The following is a 27,743-nucleotide window of genomic DNA, read 5'->3' as shown; positions in this document are numbered from 1 at the left end:
ATAGGTGAAAGAAAACCGGGAAGTCTACCTAGTGATACAAATGCTAACCCCCGGAATGAAACAGCTAAAGCTATTACCACAAGAAGTGGTACAACACTTAAACCACCTGAAATACCTGTAACTTCTGATGAAACTATTCCTACTCCACAAGAACCACAACCTGATCAAGATAAGGAAAAAGAACCGGTAGTTGAAAAGGTTAATGAAGATAACACAGTTAAGGATAAACCTTATGTTAAACCATACCAACCACCACTTCCTTATCCGAGTAAAATGAAGAAAGAAAAACTTGAAGCCGAGCAATCCAAATTTTTGGATATGTTTAAACAGATAAATGTAAATCTTCCTTTCATTGATGTGATTTCAGGAATGCCAAGATATGCTAAATTCTTGAAAGATCTAATCTCAAATAGAAAGAAAATGGAAGAACTCTCGGCTGTTACTATGAATGCTAATTGTTCAGCAGTGCTGTTGAATAAGATACCAGAAAAATTATCTGATCCAGGAAGTTTCACAATTCCATGTTTTCTGGGTAGTCTTAGTTCAATAGAAGCATTGGCAGACTTAGGTGCTAGTATAAATCTAATGCCGTATTCACTATATACTAAACTAGACCTTGGAGAATTGAAACCAACCAGAATAAGCATACAACTAGCCGATAGATCAATAAAATATCCTAGAGGGATAATGGAGAACATGCTAGTTAAAGTTGGTACTTTAGTATTTCCAGTAGATTTTGTTGTTTTGGACATGGAAGAAGATTCTAAAGTTCCTCTCATATTAGGAAGACCATTCTTAAACACGGCTAAAGCAATGATAGACGTGTTCGGTAAGAAACTGACCCTAAGTATAGAGGATGAGAGTGTTACCTTTTCAGTTGATAGAGCAATGCAACAACCACAATCTGCAGATGATACATGTTATTATATTCAAACTATAGATGCACATGCAGAATTATTAGAAGAATTTCCAGAATTACAAGGAACAGGAGAATGTTCTTTAGGAGAAGGTAATGAACCAATTGATGAAGCTGAAATGTTAGCTACACTTATAGCTAATGGATATGAACCAACAACAGAAGAAATTCAAATGCTAAAAGAAGAAGACAGATATCGATATAAATCATCGATAGAAGAACCTCCAAAATTAGAGTTAAAGCCACTTCCAAACCATTTGGAATACGCTTATTTACATGGTGAATCTGAATTACCTGTAATAATATCGTCTTCTCTTACTGAAAATGAAAAATCACAACTCATTTCTGTGTTGAAAGCTCATAAATCAGCCATTGCATGGAAGATTCATGATATTAAAGGAATAAGTCCTTCGTATTGCACACATAAAATCCTTATGGAAGAAGGTCATAAAACGTATGTGCAACGCCAACGAAGACTAAATCCTAATATGCAAGATGTAGTTAAGAAAGAGATTATTAAACTGCTAGATGCAGGTTTGATATATCCAATTTCTGATAGTCCATGGGTAAGCCCAGTTCAATACGTACCTAAGAAGGGTGGCATGACTGTCATTACAAATGAGAAAAATGAGCTTATTCCTACTAGGACTGTAACAGGATGGAGTGTATGTATTGATTATAGAAAATTAAATGACGCCACCAGAAAAGATCACTTTCCCTTACCTTTCATAGATCAAATGTTGGAAAGATTAGCCGGAAATAGTTACTATTGTTTTCTAGATGGATTTTCCGGATATTTTCAAATTCCAATAGCACCCGAAGATCAAGAGAAAACCACATTCACGTGCCCTTATGGTACTTTTGCTTACAAACGCATGCCATTTGGACTTTGTAACGCCCCTGCAACCTTTCAAAGGTGTATGATGGCGATTTTTCACGACATGATAGAAGAATGCATGGAAGTTTTCATGGATGACTTTTCAGTCTTCGGTGATACATTTAAATCATGTCTAGTTAATCTGGAACGAATGCTAATTAGATGCGAAAAATCAAATCTAGTACTTAATTGGGAGAAATGCCATTTCATGGTTAAAGAAGGCATCGTTCTTGGACATAAAATTTCAAAAGAAGGAATTGAAGTGGATAGAGCTAAAGTAGATGTAATTGCTAAACTTCCACATCCCACCAATGTTAGAGGAGTTAGGAGTTTTCTAGGGCATGCCGGTTTTTACCGACGTTTCATAAAAGATTTTTCTAAAATTCACTCCTATGAATAAACTCCTAGAAAAGGATGCTCCATTCATCTTTTCAGATGAGTGTATCAAATCTTTTAATATTCTTAAAGAGAAACTCACTAATGCACCAATCATGATAACACCAAATTGGAATCTACCATTTGAACTAATGTGCGATGCAAGTGATTTTGCAATGGGAGCCGTTTTAGGACAAAGGATTGAAAAACGATTTCAACCTATATATTATGCTAGTAAGACATTACAAGGAGCACAAACGAACTATACAACTACTGAAAAAGAACTCCTTGCTATTGTCTTTGCTTTTGACAAATTTCGATCATATCTCGTTCTAGCAAAAACGGTGGTCTATACCGACCATTCTGCTCTTAGATACCTATTTTCAAAACAAGATGCTAAACCAAGATTAATCCGTTAGATCTTACTCTTACAAGAGTTTGATATTGAAATCCGAGATAAAAGAGGAGCAGAAAATCTCGCCGCTGATCATCTTTCTCGTCTTGAAAATCCCGAATTAGAAGTTCTGAATGAATCGGCCATACAAGACAACTTTCCTGATGAATATCTATTGAAGATAGATTATAAAGAAATCCCATGGTTTGCAGACTATGCAAACTACTTAGTTTGTGGATTCCTTGAAAAAGGATTATCGTACCAAAGACGAAAGAAATTCTTCAGTGATATAAAACACTATTTCTGGGAAGATCCACATCTGTTTAAAAGTTGTCCCGATGGAATAATACGCCGATGTGTATTTGGAGATGAAGCTAGTAAAATTTTAAACCATTGTCACTCAGGACCAACAGGAGGGCATTATGGGCCTCAACTAACAGCAAGAAAAGTTTATGAAGCTGGATTCTATTGGCCTACAATTTACAAAGACGCACACCTTCTTTGCAAATCCTGTGATGCATGTCAAAGGGCCGGAAAAATAAGTCAACGTGATGAAATGCCACAAAATGTCATCCAAGTATGTGAAGTATTTGACATTTGGGGTATTGACTTTATGGGTCCATTTCCAAAATCTCATAATAATCTATATATACTCGTAGCCATTGATTATGTATCTAAATGGGCGGAAGCACAAGCTCTCCCAACTAACGATGCACGAGTTGTAGTCAACTTTTTAAAACGTCTTTTTGCAAGGTTTGGAACACCGAAAGCTTTAATAAGTGATCGGGGAACTCATTTTTGTAATAATCAACTTGAGAAAGTTCTTAAAAGATATGGAGTAACTCATAAAATCTCCACCGCATATCATCCACAAACAAGTGGACAAGTTGAAAATACAAACCGAGCTTTAAAACGTATTCTAGAGAAAACCGTAGGATCAAATTCGAAGGAATGGTCCATTAAATTGGAGGATGCACTCTGGGCTTTTAGAACAGCCTACAAAACTCCAATTGGAACCACACCTTTTAGACTTGTTTATGGAAAAGCATGTCATCTTCCAGTAGAAATTGAACACAAAGCATTTTGGGCTTTGAAGACATGTAATCTTGATTTACATGAAGCCGGACGTCTACGATTAAGTCAACTAAATGAATTAGAAGAATTAAGACATGAAGCATACGAAAATTCGTTAATCTATAAAGAAAGAACGAAGAAATGGCATGATAAAAGAATCAGAAGTTCAAAAGAATTTAAAGAAGGAGACAGAGTTCTTCTTTTCAATTCACGATTCAAGCTATTTCCTGGAAAATTGAAATCAAGATGGTCTGGACCATTCATAGTCAAAAGAGTTTTCCCATACGGAACGATAGAATTGATAAATTCAAATGGGATTGAATTTAAAGTTAATGGTCACAGAGTTAAACATTACATACATGGTCCGATGGAAGTCGACAACGAAGTTAATCACAATTTCGACACCACAGCTAACTAAGTGTGGGGAGAATCAAGTCTTTAAAGGATAATATGTATTTCTGTTAGAGTTAGATTGTCTGTTTTCGTGTAGTTCTCGAAAATGGAACCCGAATGGTCTTTCCCTAGCAGACCCTAAAGAACTAGTCTTCTCCCCCCATTCTGAATTTTTATTTTTTTTTAGGTTTTTACAAAATGAAGACTGCCTGTGAACTAAACCATGGTCTAATGCTACACGCTTTGATCACTAAAAGAAATAATGACATACTACCGAGTGAAATAGTATCAGTAATCAGAGAAAGAATGGACGGAGTTAGAAAAGAATCCAGATGCGAAGATAATAAGTTACAATTTGGTAAAGGAAAATCAAAATCCGCAGCGAAAAGAAGAGCACGACACCTAGAAAGATGTCACAAATGCGGAAAATGGTCACATGGAGGTAAATGTTCAAATAATCAAACCTATTCAAATACCGAATTTGTTACTTTATGCAGAGACGGACCGTTCATATGTTTAGAAGAAAAGACACTGAATGCTCGAGGTTACGCCTATGTAGCCATGGAAAATCAATTAAACCGACTATCTTATGAATGAGATAGATCATATAACTAAGAAATCTATTCCACAGGTATGTCTGTACAGTTTTTATTTTTATTTTTATTTTTAACCTTTTGATAATAAACGCTAATTTGTTCGCTAAAAAGTATTAAACTGATATTGAATAAAATTAGGTTTGGCGACCGAAATTATTGATATCATTCAAAAATTTATTACATCACTGCGAAATTTAACGTTTATTCTTAAGGTATAAATATCTTTAATCAATCAACCCAAAATATTTCAAAAATTCGTCATGAGTTAAATTAGATCTTGGAACCGAAATTACTTTACCGAAAAGAGGGGCGCATATTTTTGATAATATTTGATTAATTAAAGTGGGATAAAAAGACAAAAAGATTTTTAAATTTATTTTTACCATGTTTTTAAAATTAATATTTAAATCTTAAATTAATATATTTAAAATTGTAAATATTTGAAAAATTAATATAAGTTTGATATGAATTTATAAATTTTTAAATTAAGTTTGGTGTGAATTTTTAATTTTTAAAATATTAATTTTTAATTTTATGCATTTCAAATTTTAAGTTTGGTATGAATTTTTAATATTAATTTTGAATTTTATATTTAAGTTGTGTGAATTTAAAAACAAAAATTTACTTTATCTCATTTAAGTTAAGAATATGATTTTTAAAATTCGTCGTAAGTTGAAGACTAGGTCTTTGAACCGAAATTGCTTTACCCAAGGGAGGGACGAGAACTTTTATTATCATTATTTTTAATCTTATTGAATTAAAGTATGCCAAAAACATTGAAAAAACCCAAAAATCTTAGCTTTTAAAACAATCGCTACAAAAAGACAAATTTTAAAATTTTGTCGAGAGACGGACTAGGACATCGATCCGAAACGACCTCATCCTAAATAACAAGGGAAACAAAATTTTAAAATTAAGTACTTAATTGTTTCAAAAGTTAATGATTATAAAAAAAAAAAAAAAAATATACCAAACTCCGCGAATCGCGGAGTTTGGAGGGTAAATCCCCGCGACTCGCGGAGGTACCGAAAATCAGAAAAAAAAAATAAAATGAGCTGAACGATCAGTACACTCCACAACTCAAAAACACAGCGAATTTCACAGCGAAAAAACCCGGAAAAACCCGAGAAAAAACCCCAAAAATCCCAATTTTTAACCGTTAATCACCAAATCTTTTGCTAAAATCATGTTGAGAAGGATGCTATCTAAGAATTACTCAAGAAAAACGGTAAATTTCTACACCTAAACACCATTTAATCCGAAATTTGGTGTTCTTGAGCTATTTTTTCCCCAATTTGATTTTGATGCTTTTTAGTGTAATTAGGCTTAAATTGTTTATGTATTATGCTTGTATAACCTAGATTGATGCTGTTTAACATGATTAGAAGCCTTAAACTTCAAATTTTGAGTAATCTAGGGTTTGTGTTCTTGAGCAAATTTGGGGCTTTTTGATATAAACAGGTTATGGCCGATTTTTGTCATGAATTGTTGCTAAATTGAGTAGTGTAACATGTCTAGGTAGTTAAATGATCCAAACTTTGAGCCTAAACATGATTTTGAGAATTAAAGTGGACTTTTTCAAGTCTAAAATTCATGAACTTGATTTTTGAAAGATAATGCCATTTGAGACTTGTTTGATTGCTAGTAATGATTATTTTGACATGTTATTTGAGTTGAATGCTTATGAACTTGGCGAACATTTTCGTATATGCTTATTTGAAAAAGTGTAGATTTGATAAAAATGTGAAAATGAGCTTAAGTTTGATATAAATTGATAATGTCATTGTAATTATTTTGATTGATGATTTTGCTGACACTAATGCATATTTGGATGCACAAAAATTGTGTTTGATGTGTTTTGCAGAATGAAAGGGGTGAATCTTCATCCCAAGCCCGCAATGCTCCTGCTGAGAATTTGGAACAACAGGAGGTAGATAACTACTACAAGCAGGATATACCTCATCCAGTCATGACCTTTTCCGATATGCACTTGGAAGAGTTGCACCCGAACCTGAGATTTGACAGACTTTGGATAGATTATCCAAAATATCAACGGGGTTTGCATACTCTTCATTCTAAGGTTGTTGAGGTACCGAGGGTCATAGAATGGGGACCCTTAGAAGCTGTAGAATTGGCTGGGCCAATTAGGGAATTACTTGTACAGAGGTATGGTAATTCTACTTTTAATGACTGGGTATGTTTATTCACCATACGTAGACCTGTATATAAAGTATGGTGTGAAGAGTTGTTATGTAGTATAGAGTTGAATGATCGGGTAGCTAGTTTAACCGATCGTTCTTTTATTAGATTTTTGTTAGGCGGTTCGATGCGCCACATGTCTTTACTGGACATGGCTCAGGCTTTACGTATATATACGCCTGAGGAGTTAGCGTCTGCCGATTGTAGAGGATTGATACTAAACGGTAGAAAGATAGATGAGAATTTTGATACACACGGTGTGTGGAGTCAAATGACAAGCCATCACCGTTTCAAAGGGGGAAATTACTCTTATTTGGATATAGATAGAGCCGAATTAAGAGTGATACATAGGTTTTTAGCTAATTCGATTACACAAAGGGGTAAGAACAAAGAAAAAGTAAATGAACAGGATTTGTTTTACCATATGTGTATTCGAGACCCACAAAGCGCTGTAAGTATACCATATTGTGTGGGTTATTATTTATCAGCTATGGTTCGGGGGATGCGACCACATAGCATAATAGGAGGTGGTATTTTTATTACTTTGATTGGTGAATATCTCGGTGTGGATATAAGTCGGGGGGGATTATTAATAGAAGAACCAGAACCCCGCGATACTATAGGTTTAAATGTATACCATGGTGCGAAAGTTTTGAAGAGGCGAAATAACGCCGCAGTACGATACCATGGTAGACATCCACAGGTGGAGAGAAACCAGCAGCAAGGTAATGTAGGAGGGGGGAATGAGATGCAAGAAATGCATAGGTTTATAGCTTCTCAGGAATACGAAAATGCTAGACAGAGAGCATTTGAAGATTGGCAAGTTCATCAGAACCAGATCATAGCTCATTGCCAACATATAGGTAGAAACTATATTCCTACACCGAAACCCATCTTCCCTCCTTGGTCGATAGAGATGCAGCCACCATATCCTACGTATGACCCTGCCGAAGCATTCTATAGCACTTATGGTTATGCCTGGAACCCCTATTGGTACCAATATCATCCTTAGTTTACTTATTATTTTTTATTATTTTGTAATTTGTAATTATTGATACGTTTAATACTTTTGTTAATATTGTAATCATTTTTATAATTATCTAACTTTCATAGCATTATTCCTCAAGAAAGACAAGCTTTTAGTTGCAATTGTTCTATTTACAAGTGATATTCGTTTAAATAATAAAAGGTGAAGACAAAAGACAGATTCGACGAATTGAAGACGCAAACGACCAAAAAGCTCAAAAGTACAAAAGACAATCAAAAAGGTTCCAATTATTGATAAGAAACGTCTCGAAATTACAAGAGTATAAGATTCAAAACGCAAAGTACAAAATATAAAATTGTACGCAAGGACGTTCGAAAATCCGGAACCGGGACCAGAGTCAACTCTTAACGCTCGACGCAACGGACTAAAAATTACAAGTTAACTAGGTATATAAATATAATATAATATATAATTAATTATATTAATTATATATATATTATATATATAATAAAAACCGTCGGCAGAGAAAGACTCCAAGATGTGAGCTGGAATTTCAAACTCCGCGACTCGCGGAGTTTGAAGGCAAAATTCACCGCGAGTCGCGGAGCCCCAAAATTTAAAACTGCCTATAAAGCCAACCGAATTCTGATCAAAATCATCATCTTTTTCTTCTCTTATCATACGTAAAATTTATATATATATATATATAATTTATATTTTAATTTTAATTTTAATTCTAATAATAAGGGTATGTTAGCGAATATTGTAAGGGTGTAAGTCGAAATTCTGTCCTTGTAACGCTACGCTATTTTTAATCATTGTAAGTTATGTTCAACCTTTTTATATTAATGTCTCGTAGCTAAGTTATTATTATGCTTATTTAAAACGAAGTAATCATGATGTTGGGCTAATTACTAAAATTGGGTAATTGGGCTTTGTACCATAATTGGGGTTTGGACAAAAGAACGACACTTGTGGAAATTAGATTATGGGCTATTAATGGGCTTTATATTTGTTTAACTAAATGAAAGTTTGTTAATGTTAATATAAAGATTTACAATTGGGCGTCCCTATAAATTACCATATACACTCGATCGGACACGATGGGCGGGGTATTTATATGTACGAATAATCGTTCATTTAACCGGACACGGGAATGGATTAATAGCCACTAGAATAATTAAAACAGGGGTGAAATTACATTCAAGGGTAATTGGTGTAATTGTTAACAAAGTAGTAAAACCTTGGTTTACACGCAGTCGATAACCTGGTGTATTCATTAAACAAAGTATTAAAACCTTGTTACAATTCGAATCCCCAATTAGTTAGAATATTTAACTTCGGGTATAAGAATAATTTGATGAGGACACTCGCACTTTATATTTATGACTGATGGACTGTTATAGACAAAAACCAGACGGACATATTAAATAATCCAGGACAAAGGACAATTAACCCATGGGCATAAAACTAAAATCAACACGTCAAACATCATGATTACGGAAGTTTAAATAAGCATAATTCTTTTATTTCATATTTAATTTTCTTTATTTTATATTTAATTGCACTTCTAATTATCGCACTTTTATTTATTGTTGTTTAATCGCACTTTTAATTATCGTACTTTTTAATTATCGCAAGTTTATCGCACTTTTATTATTCGCAATTTCATTATCGTTATTTACTTTAAGTTTTAATTTAAGTCTTTTATTTATTTAATATTTTACATTAGGTTTTAACTGCGACTAAAGTTTTAAAATCGACAAACCGGTCATTAAACGGTAAAAACCCCCCTTTATAATAATAATATTACTTATATATATGTTTGTATTTTTATAAAAGTAAACTAATATAGCGTTGAGCTTTGTTTAAATATTTCCCTGTGGAACGAACCGGACTTACTAAAAACTACACTACTGTACGATTAGGTACACTGCCTATAAGTGTTGTAGCAAGGTTTAAGTATATCCATTCTATAAATAAATAAATATCTTGTGTAAAATTGTATCGTATTTAATAGTGTTTTCTGCTAAAATTAATAACTATTTTATATACACCTCGCAGAACATCATATATCCATTCTATAAATAAATAAATATCTTGTGTAAAATTGTATCGTATTTAATAGTATTTCCTAGTAAAAATAAAGCTATTTCATATACACCTCGCAGCACATCAGACATATTATACTTTGATATGGTTAAACGCTATGCTGAACAAGGTAGTTATAAAGGCCATCATTGGGTATGATGTGAAGTACATGACGAACGCATATAATCAAAATGGGATTTATTCCTCTACGTGAGAGTATGATACCGCTGGATCCCTCGATGAAAGTGAATGGATATTTACACGGCCGTGTCCAAGCTATATTGATTAATGATTAAATCTAACTTGGTGACTGCATTCAAATTTTCTAGATCGAGAAACAGAATTAGTTGACAAATGAGAATGACTAGATCCATGTCTCATGTCAACTTGGTATCTGGCAATAAAGGGACAATAGACACTTAATCATTAAATCATTTATAATTTATAATAATAATAATAATACTAATAATAATAATACTAATAATAATAATAATAATAATAATAATAATAATAATAATAATAATAATAATAATAATAGTTTGTTTAGCTGAAACAAACACTTGTATATTTTCGGGGGCATTGACGTGTTGCTAGACGCCAATATATGTCTGTATAGTTTTCTAGATGTTATGACATGCACAAGTGGGAGTTTGTTGGTTTAATGTGCACGTCATAACACAAATCTATACTACCGCTTATATATAAGCCTATGGGGTCACACACTTTAGCATTTAGACACCAAATATTATATATTGATGATATATAATTATAACATATAATAATTTGTAAAGTATAATTTAATTAAATAATTGTTATTTAATTAATTTATTACCATCCAAGTTTGACTTGAAAGACAAACATGATTAAATAATATGAAGTTGATCGTTCATCAAATTGTATCACGGATCAAAATCTAGAAAGAAAACAAAAGGTAATCTTTTGGTGATTTTTTGTGGGCACTACGACAAAAGGGATAAGAGTTAAGACAAAGTGTTTGTTGATTTTTGGTTGTTCAATATACAAAAGAAATAATAAAGAAAAAGGGACATATCAAATTTGGTTTTGGTTTTGACTACATGATCAACCTATATAAGGGTGTTGTTTTGTTTTTAATATGTGCTGAGTGAAAAAACATAAACTCATCAACATAACAAGAGGATACGTCTTCTATTTTTCTTTTTAATCAAAACATATACAAATGTTTTATATGTTTTCTTTTCATTCGACGGTACTAACAAAAGGCAAGGCGAATAGTTATTAGTGGTGTAATTGGATCTTGTTGGGATCGTTAATCGTGTGAATGTTTTAATTTGAAAGTTTATTATAAATAATAAAAGATGTTTATTATTAAATAAAAATATGTTTATTTACATGTTCCGCTGCGTTTCTAAATTTAAAAGTACACACGCTTTTCTATCAATTTTGACTTTCATCTTGTAGAATAACTTATTTATTTGGAAGCAACAAACGATTTCCGATGCATGTTGTTCACCGTTTCGACAACGCCAATTACCATGCAATTTTTTGCCATTCCACTTAACAATAATAAGTATACAAGTATTATTTCAAATTATATAAGAATTATAATTTTAATATATATTTTTCTATAATATTGCACGCCATTTCACAACCCAATTTGCACGTCGTCTATTTCTTTTTACACTCATTTTTGTAGCACAACATTTGTAACACAATCAATGCACTAGACACATATCAGAGAATAATTAATTTGCCTTGTCACATAGGAATTCAAAAACATATAAAGATTATTATAATTAATATGATATTGTCAATGTCAATGTAATATTGATATGATATATGTACGACTCTTCCTGATACAATCAAAACCGTTGAGAGACGGACATGTGGCGACGTCTGATTTGTGGGGACACAATCGAGATGAGGCCTCCGAGTGGCGGCTTCATTTTTGATCTATAGATCATTTCATCATATGGTCGTCTATAGAATCTTAAAAATGGAAGGAACGATTCACGGCCCTTGTCCGTTTTGCTGACGTGGCACTCTTTTTTGAAAAAGAGGGCCGGTGAATGTAGAAACGACGGTTTAGGGGTTCTAGGATGGCTAACTCCCGAATGGTCCATTACTTGAGTTTTTTGTGGTAATGGCGTAGATGGAAATAAGCTTTTTCGCATATGATTCGTGTTCCTTGCAGTTGGTGACGCGAATGAATAGGATCGCGCGTTAACAGGGGATATGAGGGCGGGTCCTAGGATCGGAGTGGATGTGGGACCTACTTTGAAAGATGGTTTGTCGGTCAAAGTTAGATACCAAGGTTTGAGTGAGTCAAAATGATGAGAAACGGTGAAGGAAAATCGCGAAGATGAACATGAGCCAACTTTGCCTTTAGATGGCACAGAAGAAGGGTTGAATCGAAGGGATGCGGCTCGTGGATACGATGTGAAGTGATTGAAATCAGGAAAATCGTCAAAGTCTAGTGACGATACCATTGTTGTGATCGATGATAGCTCAATAAATGCCTTGACGCCCTACATAATGATAAACATATACATTTACATTATTTATTTATTTAAGACTTATGATATAAATGAAATGAAAGTTTTAGAAGTTTTTTTATTGTTACAGTAGACAATAACATATTTGTTTACCTTCCAAAGATATGGAAAAAGAGAAGGGTGATCAATGACAAAAGCTTTGTGTAAACGACCAGGATAATGTTCCCCTATGGTCTTTAGTGCTGCCACCAATATGTTCATAAACCCTGATGCAGATCTGAAAAAGCCTGCATTTTTTTTATATCACCATCATCAGTACATTATTTGCATTCTCTTTATTTGTTCATTAAAATTTAAGCAAATGGGATTGTATGTGTAACAAGTTGCTTAACTTGATTATTCTAATTAAAAATAACAATGCATTAATAATAACATGTAAGAAATTATATTATACGTATAACTTTTTAAAGAGATATTAAGTGATTTAGTGGTAAAGATTTGGTCTCTTTTATTTAAAATAGCTAGAGGTCCAAAATTCGTATTAATTATATGAATATTGAAAAAAATCTTTTATGATCACTGAGGTGACTCGGACAACAAAGTAAATAAAAAAAGTAGAAGGTCGAAATTAAAAATGTTTGGAAAAATTCAAATGAAAAGAGAAAGCATTACAAGTAAAAAAGATTGATGGATTCAGATTCACTAGTGTTGTCCTTATTAACGTTGTCATGGGACCAATTATCCATGATAGCTATAGTCAACACTCTTAATAATGTCCACCAAAAAAAGTAATTTACTTTAAAATGATTGAATTTTGAGTGATATTTAAAGCCATTTGTGTGTCTGTAAATATTTAGCAATAAAAAAAGAATACTATGAATATATTTTGTTTGCTGAGAAAAGAAAAAACTAGGATGACTGAAATAGGAATGTCAGCAGGGTGTAAAAAGAGCAATTCCGGCAAATACTGAAACAAGACTGAGAAAACTTAGCAGTTTTCAGACGCATAGATCACTATCATACTTAGATTTAATTAATGGTACATTAATTATGTCATTAGGCGTGATAAACACAATTAATTAAGAAAAGGGAATGTAAAATGGGCGTGCTACACTACTGTTGTGACAAACAAGTATTTTCAGACTCTGAAAAAGATGGTTTTGGGGAAGGACAACGTTGGAAGAATGTACATTAATTTCCAACATCTTACTGACGTAAAGCTCCCCTTAATGTTTTGTCCATTGTATAATATTCTTGAATTTACTTATTTACCCCCCGTGACTTTTCTTTTCAATCCATTTGCAATGCATAACATTTCATACGTAGTAATATAAATTTAATACGAGTATGTTTAGTAAATTGGTGGTTTTAACTAAGCTCATGACAAACTCAAAATTAATGTAGTAATATTAAGTTGGATGGAATCTACTTTTGAATAATGTCACAAATGTCAAATGGTTAAGTAAACTTATAAAGACTTACTTGCATCAAATAAGACAACCAACTGTTCCACGGATTTTGCCATTGTTTGAATTGCAACCTCCAACGTGAAAACCATCAAGCGGGTGTACCTATACAGCATTTTTTTAATCAATATTTATTATTATTATTATTATTATTATTATTATTATTATTATTATTATTATTATTATTATTATTATTATTATTATTATTATTATTATTGTCATTTAACAATGAACAAAAACTATTTAATTATAACATAAAATGCATTTATCAAATGTTCTTAACATGTGTTCTTATTAGAGCATTAGTTAGATCTTCCATTTTTCTAACTTTTTTTTTTTTTGGCGAAAAAGACAATAACATTACAAACGAACCATTCATCAAAAAGATAAAGGATTCAAAAGGAGAAGATTACATTATTATTGTTATTATTATTTATTATTATTATTAATACAAATACAAATATAGAAATGTAAATGTACATAGTGTCACGGACTTATCTCGATAAGCTCACGTGCGGCACTTAGTCTCTACTAAGTCAGCCTTACTCGGACCTTAAATGATTCAAGTAACCAAAAGAGAAAATATTATAGAACAAGTGGAATTGAAGAAAATACTTATATTGCTTGAGAATGCTTTACAAGAGAGAATGTTTGAGATTTGAGGTGTGGTGTGCCAAATGAGACCACCCCTATTTATACTACTTCTAACACAAAATGGATGGCTAAGATTAATCTAAATCAATGGTTAGGATCTAAGTACTAGAAACTTCAAGTATATACATGGAGATAGATATTTCCATGAACATTCCATACCATTCCATGGAAGAACTCATGGGAAAGTTCTAGGGAGCTTCCATGATGTTCTTGGGCCTTCCATGAAGTTCTTGGGTTAAAACCCTTAATTGGGTCATAATCTTAGTGGGTTGGGCCACAAACTTATTGGGTTGTGACATTCTCCCCCACCTAAGCTCGCGACGTCCTCGTCGTGTGATCCTCGTGATACTTCTTGATTTTGTCTGTGAACTGCCACAATAAGTCTTCGGCTTCCCAGCTTGCTTCACTATCGGGCAAGTTACGCCACTTAACCAAGTATTCTCTATAGCTCGGCACACCTCGTCTCCGTACCGTTCGATGCAACAAGATATCTTCCACTTCACGATCGAACGAAGTCGCAACTGCCATTGGTGCTCGTTTGGAAACTCCTCGTTCTGGGTCTTCCTCGTCCCCATGATAAGGTTTTAGAAAACTTACGTGGAAGACTGGATGAATCTTTAACTTGGGCGGTAGTTGAACTCGATAAGATACGTTCCCAACACGTCCAATTACCGGGAATGGGCCTTCATATCTCCGGATCAATCCTTTGTGCACCTTCCTAAATGTTTTGAATTGTTGAGGTAAAAGCTTCACCATCACCTGGTCCCCAACTTTGAACTCAACATGTCGCCTTTTCTCATCCGCCCATTTCTTCATTTTCTTGGCCGCCTTATCTAGTGATGCTCGGGCCAAGTCGGCTTGTTCGTGCCACTCCTTCATCGTTCTATAAGCGGCTGGGCTGCTTCCATCATATGAAGCGGCCAAAGCATTTGGGGTCAAAGGTTGGCGTCCTGTCACCAACTCAAAAGGACTCTTCCCCGTGGACTCACTCCTTTGCATGTTATAAGAGAACTGAGCAATATCAAGGAGCTTAGCCCAATCATGTTGATTTGCACTTACATAGTGTCGAAGATAGAGCTCCAATAGTGCATTCACCCTTTCTGTCTGTCCGTCTGTTTGGGGATGAAAACTCGTGGAGAAATTCAAGTCCGTCCCCATGATCTTGAACAACTCCGTCCAAAAACGCCCTGTGAACCTCGGATCTCGATCACTTACTATCACATGCGGTATCCCCCAATACTTCACCACATTCTTGAAAAATAGTTTTGCGGTTTCATCCGCGGTAACTTCGGATGATGCGGCTATGAAGGTACCATACTTAGAAAACCGGTCTACCACGACTATAATACTCCCACACCCTTCCGACTTGGGTAAGCAAGTAATGAAGTCCATGGAAACACTCTCCCATGGTCCTTTCGGTGTAGGTAGCGGCTGTAATAGTCCTCCTGGTTGGCGTTGCTCTATCTTGTCTTGTTGGCATATTAGGCATGTCCGCACGTACGTCTCTACGTCGTCTTCCATCCTTGGCCAATAATAAGTGCCTTCTACTAATGCCAGCGTCCTCTTGATACCTGGATGACCAGCCCACTTTGAATCATGACACTCCTTCAAGATTGTCCGTCTAAGATCACCCCACTTAGGCACATATAACCGGTCTCCTTTGGTGAATAATAGATCACCCTTGAGCCAAAACCTTCGCGTTTTCCCATCTCGAGCCAATCCAACAAGGTTTTTGGCTATAGGATCATGCTCTAATCCCTCCTTTATACGATCTTGAAGGAAGAATTGTGGTTTTGTGATCGCTGCAAACTCCGCCTTACGACTTAGGGCATCAGCTACCACATTGGCCTTCCCAGGCTTATACTCCAACACATAGTCAAATTCGGCTAGGAAGTCTTGCCAACGAGCTTGTTTGGGACTCAACTTCTTTTGGGTTTGAAAATAACTCGTTGCCACATTATCCGTCTTGATCACGAACCTTGATCCCAAAAGATAATGCCTCCATGTCCTCAAACAATGAACCACCGCCGTCATCTCCTTCTCCTGCACAGTGTACTTCCTTTCCGCCTCGTTAAGTTTCCGGCTTTCGAATGCGATCGGGTGACCCTCTTGCATTAGAACTCCTCCAATAGCAAAGTCCGATGCGTCTGTGTGTAACTCGAACGGAATGGTCACATCCGGAAGTCTCAACACCGGTTCTTCCATGACCGCTCCTTTCAACTCTTCAAATGCTGCTTGACATGTCTCATCCCACAACCAAGCTTTGTTCTTCTTTAACAATTCTGTCAATGGAGCCGCTTTCGCCGAGTATCCCTTGATAAAACGACGATAGTAGTTTACTAAATCAAGGAAAGATCGTAAATCAGTAACCTTGGTTGGTGCCTCCCACTCTTGGATTGCCTTGATCTTAGCCCCGTCCATCAGCAACTTCCCATCTTTTATTCGATGTCCAAGAAATTCCACCTCTTTTAATCCAAATGAGCATTTCTCTAGTTTCACATACAACTCATTATCCCTTAGTACTTGGAAAACTTGTTTCAAGTGCCTCACATGATCTTCCATGGTGTCGCTATATACGACTATGTCATCTAAGTACACCACGACAAACTTGTCGAGGAACGGGTGGAATAATTTGTTCATCAAAGTACAAAATGTGGCAGGGGCATTGGTTAAACCAAAGGGCATGACTAGAAATTCATAAGCGCCATACCTCGTCACGCATGTGGTCTTAGCCTCATCTCCTTCGGCAATTCGGACTTGATAATATCCCGATCTCAAGTCTAACTTGGAGAAGTATCTCGCCTTCCCAAGTTGATCGAACAAATCAGCAATAAGTGGGATTGGGTAATTGTTCTTGATAGTTACCTTGTTGAGTGCCCGGTAATCTATACACATCCGCAAGGATCCATCCTTCTTTCTTTGAAATAGCACCGGAGCACCATACGGGGATTTTGACGGTCGGATGTATCTCGCATCCAGCAACTCCTTGAGTTGTCTTCGCAACTCCTCCAACTTGGGTGGTGGCATTCGGTATGGGGCTTTGGAAGGTGGTTTTGATCCCGGCTCCAACTCGATCGCATGGTCAACCTCCCTTCTAGGTGGTAACTTCTTTGGTAACTCCTTGGGCATGACATCCTTGAACTCATCAAGGACCTTCTCAATTTCCTTGGGTACCTCTAGTTTTCCCTTATCTTCAACCGTCTCTTGCTTTGCTACCGCTAAATAGCATGTCTCATTCTTGTTGTACCCCTTCTTGAATTGCATGGCCGAAAGTGACTTGGATGCACTCTTGCTTCCACGTTCGGTTGACACCATACAAGTCTTCTCACCATCCAAGATACACAGTGAATTAGCAAACGGCATAGGGAAACCGCGTACCTTATCTAGGAACTCCATCCCAAGTACCAACTTGAAGTCGTCCATAGGCACGACTGAGAGATCAATCATTCCTTCCCATTCTCCAATCTTCACATATACGTCTTTAGCCACCCCACTAATCGGTCTGGCACTCGTGTTCACCGTCTTCATCATGCCACTCTCTTTTGTTTCCTTAAGTCCTAGCCTTTTGGCTTCATCGGTGGAGATAAAGTTATGAGTTGCTCCCGTATCCACCAAAGCTCGTACCCGATCTCCACAAATGTTAATATCTACGAATTGGAGTCCTTTAGCCACTACCTTGGGTATCTCCGTCTTGGCCTTGATTGCGTTGAGGATATGCATTGATCCTATGCACCGCTCCTCATCCTGACAACCTGCCTTTTGAGCTTCCATAGCATGAAGGCTAGCTTTCTTCGGACAATCTCGGGCTCTATGAGGTCCATCACATATGAAACATCCATCATTCTTGTAAGAAGTTTTTATGCTCTTGTTATTCCCGGTTGGTGGCTTACGTGTATTATCATTCCTTGATTGGGCGGGCTTATCTCCCCCACCTTTCTCATGGCTCACCTTCTTATCTTTTGACTTGAACGAATCTTTCCTATTAGCATGGTCGACTAGTGCCTCCGCTTGAGCAATTGCGGTGGCAAGGTCTTGGACTCCTCGTCTCTCCAACTCCGTTTTAGCCCAAGGTTGCAAACCATCGAGAAAATAGAAGAGGAGAATATCATCGGGAATATCTGGGACCTCCAGGCTAAGGTTCGTGAATTCTTTAATATACTCCCGAATCGTCCCGGAATGATGTAATTTACGTAGACGACTCATCGCATCCTTTTGAGCATTCTTGGGGTAGAATTGATTCTTAAGTTCAGTAAGGAAATCATCCCAAGTATCAATAGTAACCGTACCTTTCTCGATATCTCCATATCGACGACGCCACCATAACGCTGCGGTATCCTTCAGGTAACGGGTTGCCTTCTTGATCTTCATTGCATCATCCACTATGTTGACTCCCTCCAAGTATTGTTCCATCTCCCATATAAAATCATCAACCGCTCGGGCTTCCCGCTTCCCCACGAACGGTGACGGCTTGGGAACGTCCACCTTCGGATCATTGCATCCAGTGTTGCTACCCCCACTAGCCATGAATCTCAAACAAGAGTTCATGTTGGTTTGTAAATCCATGAGGCGTTGGTGAATAGTGGAGACCTCCCCCTCCATTTCGCCTCGCAACTTCGTAATCTCACCCATGAGCATACCCCTTAAGTCATGGATCTCACGTCGCATGTCAATGTCTAGCACGTTGATTGCACTCTTGCAATCATCTTTCAATTCGTCGAAGTCCCCGTCCAAACCATCCAAACGTTGGTGGACGTCTTCGACCTTTGCTTTCACGTCGTCCATGGATGTCTCTACATCCATGATCCTTTTGTCCAAGTTTGCGACAAAGTCTTTGGACGTACCTCGGTTCTTCTTGGCTCCTTGGCGAGTCTCTACCCGACCATGAGTCTCATCACCCATCACACCACTTGTTGCGCTCACATTCTTCTCGGTCTCGATTGCCATCTCCTTGAATCGACCTGGCTCTGATACCAAATGTCACGGACTTATCTCGATAAGCTCACGTGCGGCACTTAGTCTCTACTAAGTCAGCCTTACTCGGACCTTAAATGATTCAAGTAACCAAAAGAGAAAATATTATAGAACAAGTGGAATTGAAGAAAATACTTATATTGCTTGAGAATGCTTTACAAGAGAGAATGTTTGAGATTTGAGGTGTGGTGTGCCAAATGAGACCACCCCTATTTATACTACTTCTAACACAAAATGGATGGCTAAGATTAATCTAAATCAATGGTTAGGATCTAAGTACTAGAAACTTCAAGTATATACATGGAGATAGATATTTCCATGAACATTCCATACCATTCCATGGAAGAACTCATGGGAAAGTTCTAGGGAGCTTCCATGATGTTCTTGGGCCTTCCATGAAGTTCTTGGGTTAAAACCCTTAATTGGGTCATAATCTTAGTGGGTTGGGCCACAAACTTATTGGGTTGTGACAATAGAGAGAGTTAATGTATGCGTAGCATGAATAATTTTCTGTCACCTTTTCCTTTGTTTGTTTTTATCCTTTATTTTGACATTGGATGGTTTACTATAAGATTGTTTTTAATACCAACGAGCTTCTAGGTCAGTGGTACCCGATGCCTTTGATCCCTGAGCCCACAGTGGGGGAAGCTTTGACACAAGAAAGGCGCAAGTTCGATTCTCAGTCTGGGCGCTCCGCATGGAATTATTTCTCCTCCGGGGGGAATTTGTGGAGTGTTTTCGGGGGGTCTAGCTAGCTGGGGTAAAAATTGCTCTTGCCGCCACTGTGGGTACTGGGAGGAGGTACTTTTCCGGCACAGGTCTCTTTCGGGGTGGGATTGGTGGGTGCTACGGCACACAGGGTTAGCGTGTCCCTGCCATATATACACATTTTGACACAACATTGTTTTTAATCAGGCGTCAAATTTCTCCCGTCATCCCAGTTGTCAAGTTGTTTGACGCCTCTAACGCGGCGTCAAAATTTGACGCCTCGGGCGTCAGGCGTCAGTCGATAAGTTGACGGATGTGTCAAATATTTTTCAGCCAATCAGATTTCACCACATATTTTTATATATTATTAATTAATAAATTATATAACCAACTACCAATAATATTTTATCACATCACCCATTCACAAATTTAACCCTCAAATTTGACACTCCCTTTATTTAACTTCATCTTTTGACCTTGCAACATCACCAAAAAATACATAACTTGACTTTGATGTCACCGCAACGGTTAGAAACAGTATAAATATCAAGCACAACGTTTGTTCTAGTTTCAAATATATTCATCCATGTAAAATTCAACTTAGATATATGCACCTAGGCGAGGATCACATTAAACGCATGAGTATATTTTTTGTGTAGTAAATAACATGAATAAGTATTATAACTTTTTAATATAACCTTATTGTTATTACTATTTATTTAAATATTTAAATTTAAATTTAAATATGTTCAAATAGAAAATACCGAAGCAATAATTAACTTACTGTTTTTGTGAACGAAACTTGAGATAGTCTTGCTTGATTCTAAAAATCTACAATATCATGAATCATGTATAGATTAATTAGATAATTATTAAAACTGGAATGTATTATTATTACGGGGTATATTTTGATTTAAAAGTTGGAATCGTTAAGTAATAGTAGTAACATACCACCACAGGTCGGGATTGATCATCATGACCTGCTACATAGGCCATGCCGTCGGCTATCTCACCGGAAAACTCATCGGCTATTAAATGATCTGTTTGCATATAATATGATAAATATTAAAGCCAGCTAATTAACATTAACATTACAGACAAAACTAATAACATAGAATAAAAGTAAAAAACAAAAGTGATTTTTTTTTACTTTTATGGATAGAATTACTTTAATTATGAGAGAGTATTTTGAGTACTTTAAAGGTGCAAGTAATTCAAAGCCGGAAAGCAAGATTCTCTTAGTATGTCACAGGTTTGTTTAACTTGAACAAATAAAAGAATTAAATTAAAGTTATATAAAGCATGATTTTGAAAGGAGAATTAAGCATGTATAAAAAGGGGAGATTTAAATGAGTTTTTACTTTTACAGAGATCACATTCATATTTTAATCATGTGTAATCATATTTTAATCACAAGCACATGATGAATATTTTCATTTAGATCCTAGCTACCTTATTTACTGTATCTTTTACTTTGTTTTTGGAATAGTAACACTAATTTACTCACATCAACTTTTCATAAATTTAAATCCCAAATATAAAATAAATATTACATTTGTTTAAATTTGATATAACTATCTTTAACTCATCTTTTTCATCTAAAAACGAGTTTAAAATCAGATAATATCACATGGGTTTTTAATTAACACTAATAAAAAACTAGAAATATAGTGAATTAAATTTTAGGTTTCAAAAATAAAAAAGCGCAACATTTTCCATAGCTAGCAAAAATATTTATTTTCCGTATAATATAATTTATTTTGAATAAATAAGGAAGAAAAATAGTTACCGACACCGATGTGTTCTCTCCATGCGAGAGTACAACGCAGCTGCTTAGCAGCTTTCTTCACACTCTCACCTTTCGCTTTCAAATATCTCCCAACACAAGCTTCATTACAAAATTTCTCCTAAATCAAAAATATATAAATTAATGTGAGCATAAACTTTATATAATAAAAAGGAAATAAGTAAACATAAACAAGCTAGTATTGAGAAATAAAAACCTGTTTGGGAGTGAGTTGAGAAGATTTTTTAAGAAGATGAAGAACAGCTTCAGCTTTGTTTTTTTCGATTTGAGACGAAATTTGATCTTTATTTCCCATTTTTGAAGAATTTAAAAGTTAATTTGAAGAAAAACTAGGAGAAACAAAGATTGTGTAATGTGATGTGACTTCTGTTTTACGCATACATTGTTTGATACAAGTATAGATGGATTTAGTATATTTGTGTGTGAGAGGGAAGGAAATAGAGATGGTATGTGTATGTCTTGTTGTGTGTGTGTGTTTTGGGGAGTGTGGGGAATTTGTATTTATAAAGCGTAACGGAATCCGTTATGTGAACTAAAAACATGAGAATAGTGTGAGGTTTAGTCAAAATGCTGACGGCCGTAAAGACGATTCCTAACGGCAATTCTTTGGTGGGACCCGCGTTGTTTTACTTTCGTTTTTCCCTTTAATTTGCCTTCAAACTTCAAATGTCAAAATAATTGAGATTCTATCTTTTTTGTTTTTTTTTTTTTAAATATTACAAATTAATAAGCGTAATTACTACGAGTTTTAATTGACTAGTAGTATTTTTTTGAAAGATCAAACTTTTATTAAAATAAAAATGCACAATAAAGAGACTCAGGAATAAAATAATTACAACAAGAACTCGAGCTAAAATAAGAATAAAACACGAATGCTATAGAACTATACAGGGACACGAAACATTAGCAGGAAAAAATCCAAATCCATTATCAAAGCCTAAGATGAGATGTCACTTGTAAAGCCAAGCTGAGGCGGTAACGTTTTACAGTGCTGGCAACTTCAGCTACAAAGTAAACCGGACCACCTCAATTAATCTCACACTAAGGAATTTTCAAACGGATATGGATGAAAAAAACCTACTAGTTAACCGATCCCCTCTTTTGGCGATTTGATGGAATCGGATAACAATGAATTCGCTAGCCATTGCAACCAATTGAGATTGAAATTTTTTCCACGACAACTAAACCATTCGAAGCTCTTGGCCTGGATATCCGAAATAATTTTAGGGATACATGAGTTTGTTTACCGAAAACGATTTCGTTTTGGTTTTTCCAAATATAATAGCTTGCAATCCAAACTATAGCTTGCCATATGACGACACCCATATGGGATTTGAAATTGTGATTTTTAGCCTCGAGAGGTCTGAAAGAGAGTTGATGTTTAGTTGATCTGAATTCCACCACGAACGAATTCGATTCCAAATTTCGGTTGCTTTGACACAATTTAAGAGACAATGTTGAAGAGTTTTGATGTCTTCGTCACATACCGGGCATCTCGTGGAGTGAAGATCGGTGCCCGAACGTCGAGTTCGGTTCTAACCGGAAGCCGATTCTGTTTAGCTCACCATATGAAAATGCCAAACTTTTGTGGAATCAGCTTGTTAGTCTCGGTAGGAGAAGGGATGGGAGAAAGTGACACTTCAAGTTCGGAAAGGATGTTTACAAGTGAACCGACAGACTAAATGTTTTGCAGGGGCTGAATTTCCAATGTCATTCATCTTTTTTTCGGAAAAGTAATACGAAGATATAGTAGCCGAGAGATTTTTTAGCTCAGATTCAGCCCGCCATTTCGGCTCAACAGACCATGCCCACCGTAACTCGGTTGCTGATTCGGTTTTTAGGATTCTATCAGCTACGGTAGCATCTTTTAAAGTTTCAAGTTAATAAAGTCTGGGGTATGCGTTTTTTAGCAGTTCTTCGTCGCACCATTTTTCATCCCAAAAGCTCGTCTCGGCTCCTTTTCCTATCACCTTAACAAACGCGTTAGAAATATCACACCCTAAATTATTTAGGGTGTGCTCAACATTAATAATATTAAACCATGTTCTCCCGGAGAGTTTTTTTGTCATGAAGTCGGGTGTTTTGGAGATGCATCCCAACCCACCGTTTTTTTCCAAAAATGCTTTTGATTACCCGAGCCCAAAGTGAGTTGCTATTGTTAAGAAACTTCCACGACCATTTGATTAAAAGACCGAGATTTTTATATTTGAGAGACCCGACATTTAACCTTCCCATGTCATAAGGTAAAAGAATTTGTTTCCATTTTACTGTAACGACCCTACTTTTTCCGTTATCTTTTACCGTTAATTATTTAACGACCGTTAATTGTTATTCGTTCCACGTCATTTCTATGATCTATATTATTATTTTAGTAATAATATATTAATTATTATGTGTTATATGAATATTTGTATTCATATTTCAAGTTATACGTTTCTACGTGTCGTGAATTTGTATCCGGCGAATCTTTTCGGTTTTCAAACCAACGGGCAAGCTTTTGGGATTTTTTTTAGTCCTAATTATTTTAAATATGATATTTTAATGTCATATGTTTATATTTAGTGTTTATATATTTTATTCGTCTCGTATTTGTTATCTCTCCGAAAAATCAATCGCGTAGTAGCGTTTTCGCGTTTCGGGCTTCGATCGGGCGTTCGGGCCACAAGCTAATTGACTTTTTAACATTTTGGAATGGTGGGTCCCACCCCTTGCTAATTTTGGCCGAAAATTCTCTTAGGAAGGGGGGTGTTTTGTAACTTTTGAAAACTAGTGGCTATTTGATCAAAAACACCATTACTTCCTCATTTAACCTAAGCATTTCTTTTTTTGTTTTCTCCTTCTGTTGGAGGTTTTATTGAGATTTCGTGTAGGGTAAAATAATCGATAGCCGGATAAATCACTGAATCGTGGTATCACTTTCCGAAAGTAATTATTCGACCCTTATTGCCTGGGTTACACGAATATCACTTTGGGATAAGACAGAGATTAGTTCTTGTTATTGGCAGTAAACAAGAACTCTTTTGCATAAGAGTATTAAGGTGTTTTTCGTATATCTTATTCTCATAAATGATAGTCTCTATTTATAGGCACCCAAAAACAAGTATTATTCCACGATGGAGATGTTTCACTAACTAATTTCGTTTTCAAATCTAAAACAAATCCTTTACATAAAGTTGTTTGTTTTATTTCAAACATCCTAATCAAGGAAATCGTTTTCAAATCTAAAACAAATCCTTTATATAAAGTTGTTTGTTTTATTTCCAACAACCAAATCAAGGAAATCTAGATTAAATCCTTTTCATAAAGTTGTTTGTTTTATTTCCACCTAGTGCAAGAATAATACTTCCGTAATCACTCAAATTTGTGATAATGGAAAACCATTTTCGGGTCCGGGCAATCTATCACTTAATGGGTGTACACTCCGTACCTCCTAACCCATTTACAAGTATAGATTAAATCCCTCAATTACACTAAATTTCTAACAATCCTCCCCAATTTAGTGCAATTCGTTTCATGAGAATTAAACAAATTAAAACAAAAACTCATGCATAAATGAAAATATCTTGAAGATTGAATTTTCACCTTAGTACATTACACATTCCAAATATTCGAGAATCAGGGTGTTCTAAGAATTGAACCCTTCAACCCATTTTGAATAACTGAAAATAACATACACATAAGTTTTCAAATACTCTAAAGCTATCCTGACACTTTACAAGCCATGTGTCCATATCCTTTCATGAATGTATCCAAAGCTAAAAGTCCAAGCTTTGTTGAAGCGGCAAAACTTCACATTCACATAGGTAGTTCACTTCAGTCATGCACCTGCTCTTGCACTTTTTCAAATGAACTATTAAGAAGCTAGACTTCAACCTGACCTTCAGCAGGTCCGAGTACATACCTTACCTTGGGATGATATAAAATTTATGTACTCCAAATTTCTAAATATAAGCCTTCCGCATTGAATTCAACTTCTAATTTTCATCAGAAGGGAATTGGGTATCTTATAATTAGAAATTTATGTGGACTTTAAACCCATCCCCACAGCAGACTTGTCAACCAAGTCTCTTGCCAATCCCTTCGTCAAGTGATCAGCTAAATTCTGTTGTGACCTTACGAACACTATAGAAATCACCCCATTCATGATGAGTTCACGAATCATACTATGTCTGACACCTAAGTGTCTAGACTTTCCATTGTACATCTGGCTATAAGCTTTTGCCAATGTCGCAGCACTATCACAATGGATAGACATGGGTGCTATAGGTTTAGGCCATAATGGTATCTCATGGATCAAGTTTCTAAGCCATTCTGCTTCTTTACCAGCAGCAGCTAAAGCAACAAACTCAGATTCCATCGTTGAGTTGGTAATACATGTCTGCTTTTTAGAAGCCCATGAAATAGCACCTCCCCCAAGCAAGAACACCCAACCACTCGTTGAAGAATGATCTTCAATATTGGTTATCCAACTCGCATCAGAATATCCTTCTATTACAGAAGGAAATCCACTGTAAGATAAACTATATGCCATAGTTTTCTTTAAATACTTCAGTACCCGCCTAATTGCTTGCCAGTGATGAGTACTAGGATTACTAGTATATCTACTCAGTTTTCCCACAGCAAAAGCAATATCTGGCCTTGTACATGTCATGGCGTACATCAAACAGCCAATCACCTGAGAATACTCAAGTTGTGATACAGCTTTACCTTGGTTAGGCATAAGCTTCTCACTTGGATCAACAGGTGTACTCACAGGAGTACATTCAAAGCAATTAAACTTTCTCAACACCTTCTCAATATAATGAGATTGAGAAATTGAAATTCCTTTGCTTTCACGTTTGATCCTAATACCAAGGATAACGTCAGCCTCCCCCATATCTTTCATGGAGAACTTTGATGACAAAAATTCTTTTGTTAAATCAACTTGACTTTGGTCAGTCCCAAAGATTAACATGTCATCAACATATAGACAAATTATAACTCCTTTACCAGAATCATCAAATTTGCTATACACACATTTATCTGCTTGGTTCAATCTAAAACCACTAGATAAAACTACTTCATCAAACTTCTGATGCCATTGCTTAGGTGCTTGTTTCAAACCATATAAGGACTTCACAAGTTTGCACACCTTGCTTTCATTTCCTGGCATGACAAAGCCCTGAGGTTGGTTCATATAAACCTCCTCATCCAAATCACCATTCAAGAATGCTGTCTTCACATCCATCTGGTGAATAACCAGATTGTGAATTGTAGCCAAAGCAATCAGCAGTCTAATGGTAGTGATACGTGCCACAGGAGCATAAGTATCAAAATAGTCAATTCCAGACTTTTGTCTAAAGCCTTGAATGACTAACCTTGCCTTGAACTTTTCAATAGTTCCATCCACCTTCATCTTCTTTTTGAAGATCCATTTGCAACCCAAAGGTTTGCAACCGGGAGGTAGATCAGCTAACACCCAAGTGTTATTGCCCATGATGGAATCCATCTCATCATTAATTGCCTCTTTCCAGAATGCAACATCCTGAGACCTCATTGCTTCATCATATGTTTTAGGATCATCATCAACATTGAAACAATATGAATATTGGGTAGAAACATCATCCCTAGAACCTTCAACTAAGTATAGTTGAAAATCTGGTCCGAATGATTTAGGTTTCCTTTCTCTTTTGCTTTTCCGAAGCTCAAGTGACTGATCAACAGCCTTTTCAGAGACTTCATCATTACAATCCTTATTGATTCCATTGTTACTTGGAATCA

At 35.8% G+C, this 27,743-nt stretch overlaps 1 protein-coding gene across 1 annotated transcript; it reads right to left on the bottom strand.

The window, feature by feature from the left end:
• Nucleotides 1-11,619: 11,619 nt before the first annotated feature.
• On the bottom strand, nucleotides 11,620-22,427 carry LOC139845148 (uncharacterized). The gene is made up of 7 exons (XM_071835368.1): nucleotides 22,180-22,427; nucleotides 21,966-22,083; nucleotides 21,128-21,216; nucleotides 20,961-21,007; nucleotides 13,860-13,948; nucleotides 12,531-12,664; nucleotides 11,620-12,410 (listed from the first exon to the last, which is right to left on the bottom strand). The coding sequence occupies exons 1-7, from the start codon at nucleotides 22,276-22,278 to the stop codon at nucleotides 11,745-11,747; spliced, it is 1,242 nt and encodes a 413-aa protein (XP_071691469.1). The 5' UTR covers nucleotides 22,279-22,427; the 3' UTR covers nucleotides 11,620-11,744.
• Between the last annotated feature and the right edge of the window lie 5,316 nt (nucleotides 22,428-27,743).

Source organism: Rutidosis leptorrhynchoides, chromosome 4, assembly GCF_046630445.1.
Source record: "Rutidosis leptorrhynchoides isolate AG116_Rl617_1_P2 chromosome 4, CSIRO_AGI_Rlap_v1, whole genome shotgun sequence".
NCBI lineage: Eukaryota > Viridiplantae > Streptophyta > Magnoliopsida > Asterales > Asteraceae > Rutidosis > Rutidosis leptorrhynchoides.
The sequence above is the reverse complement of the archived record's forward strand: the minus strand, read 5'-3'. Positions and strand labels throughout refer to the sequence as shown.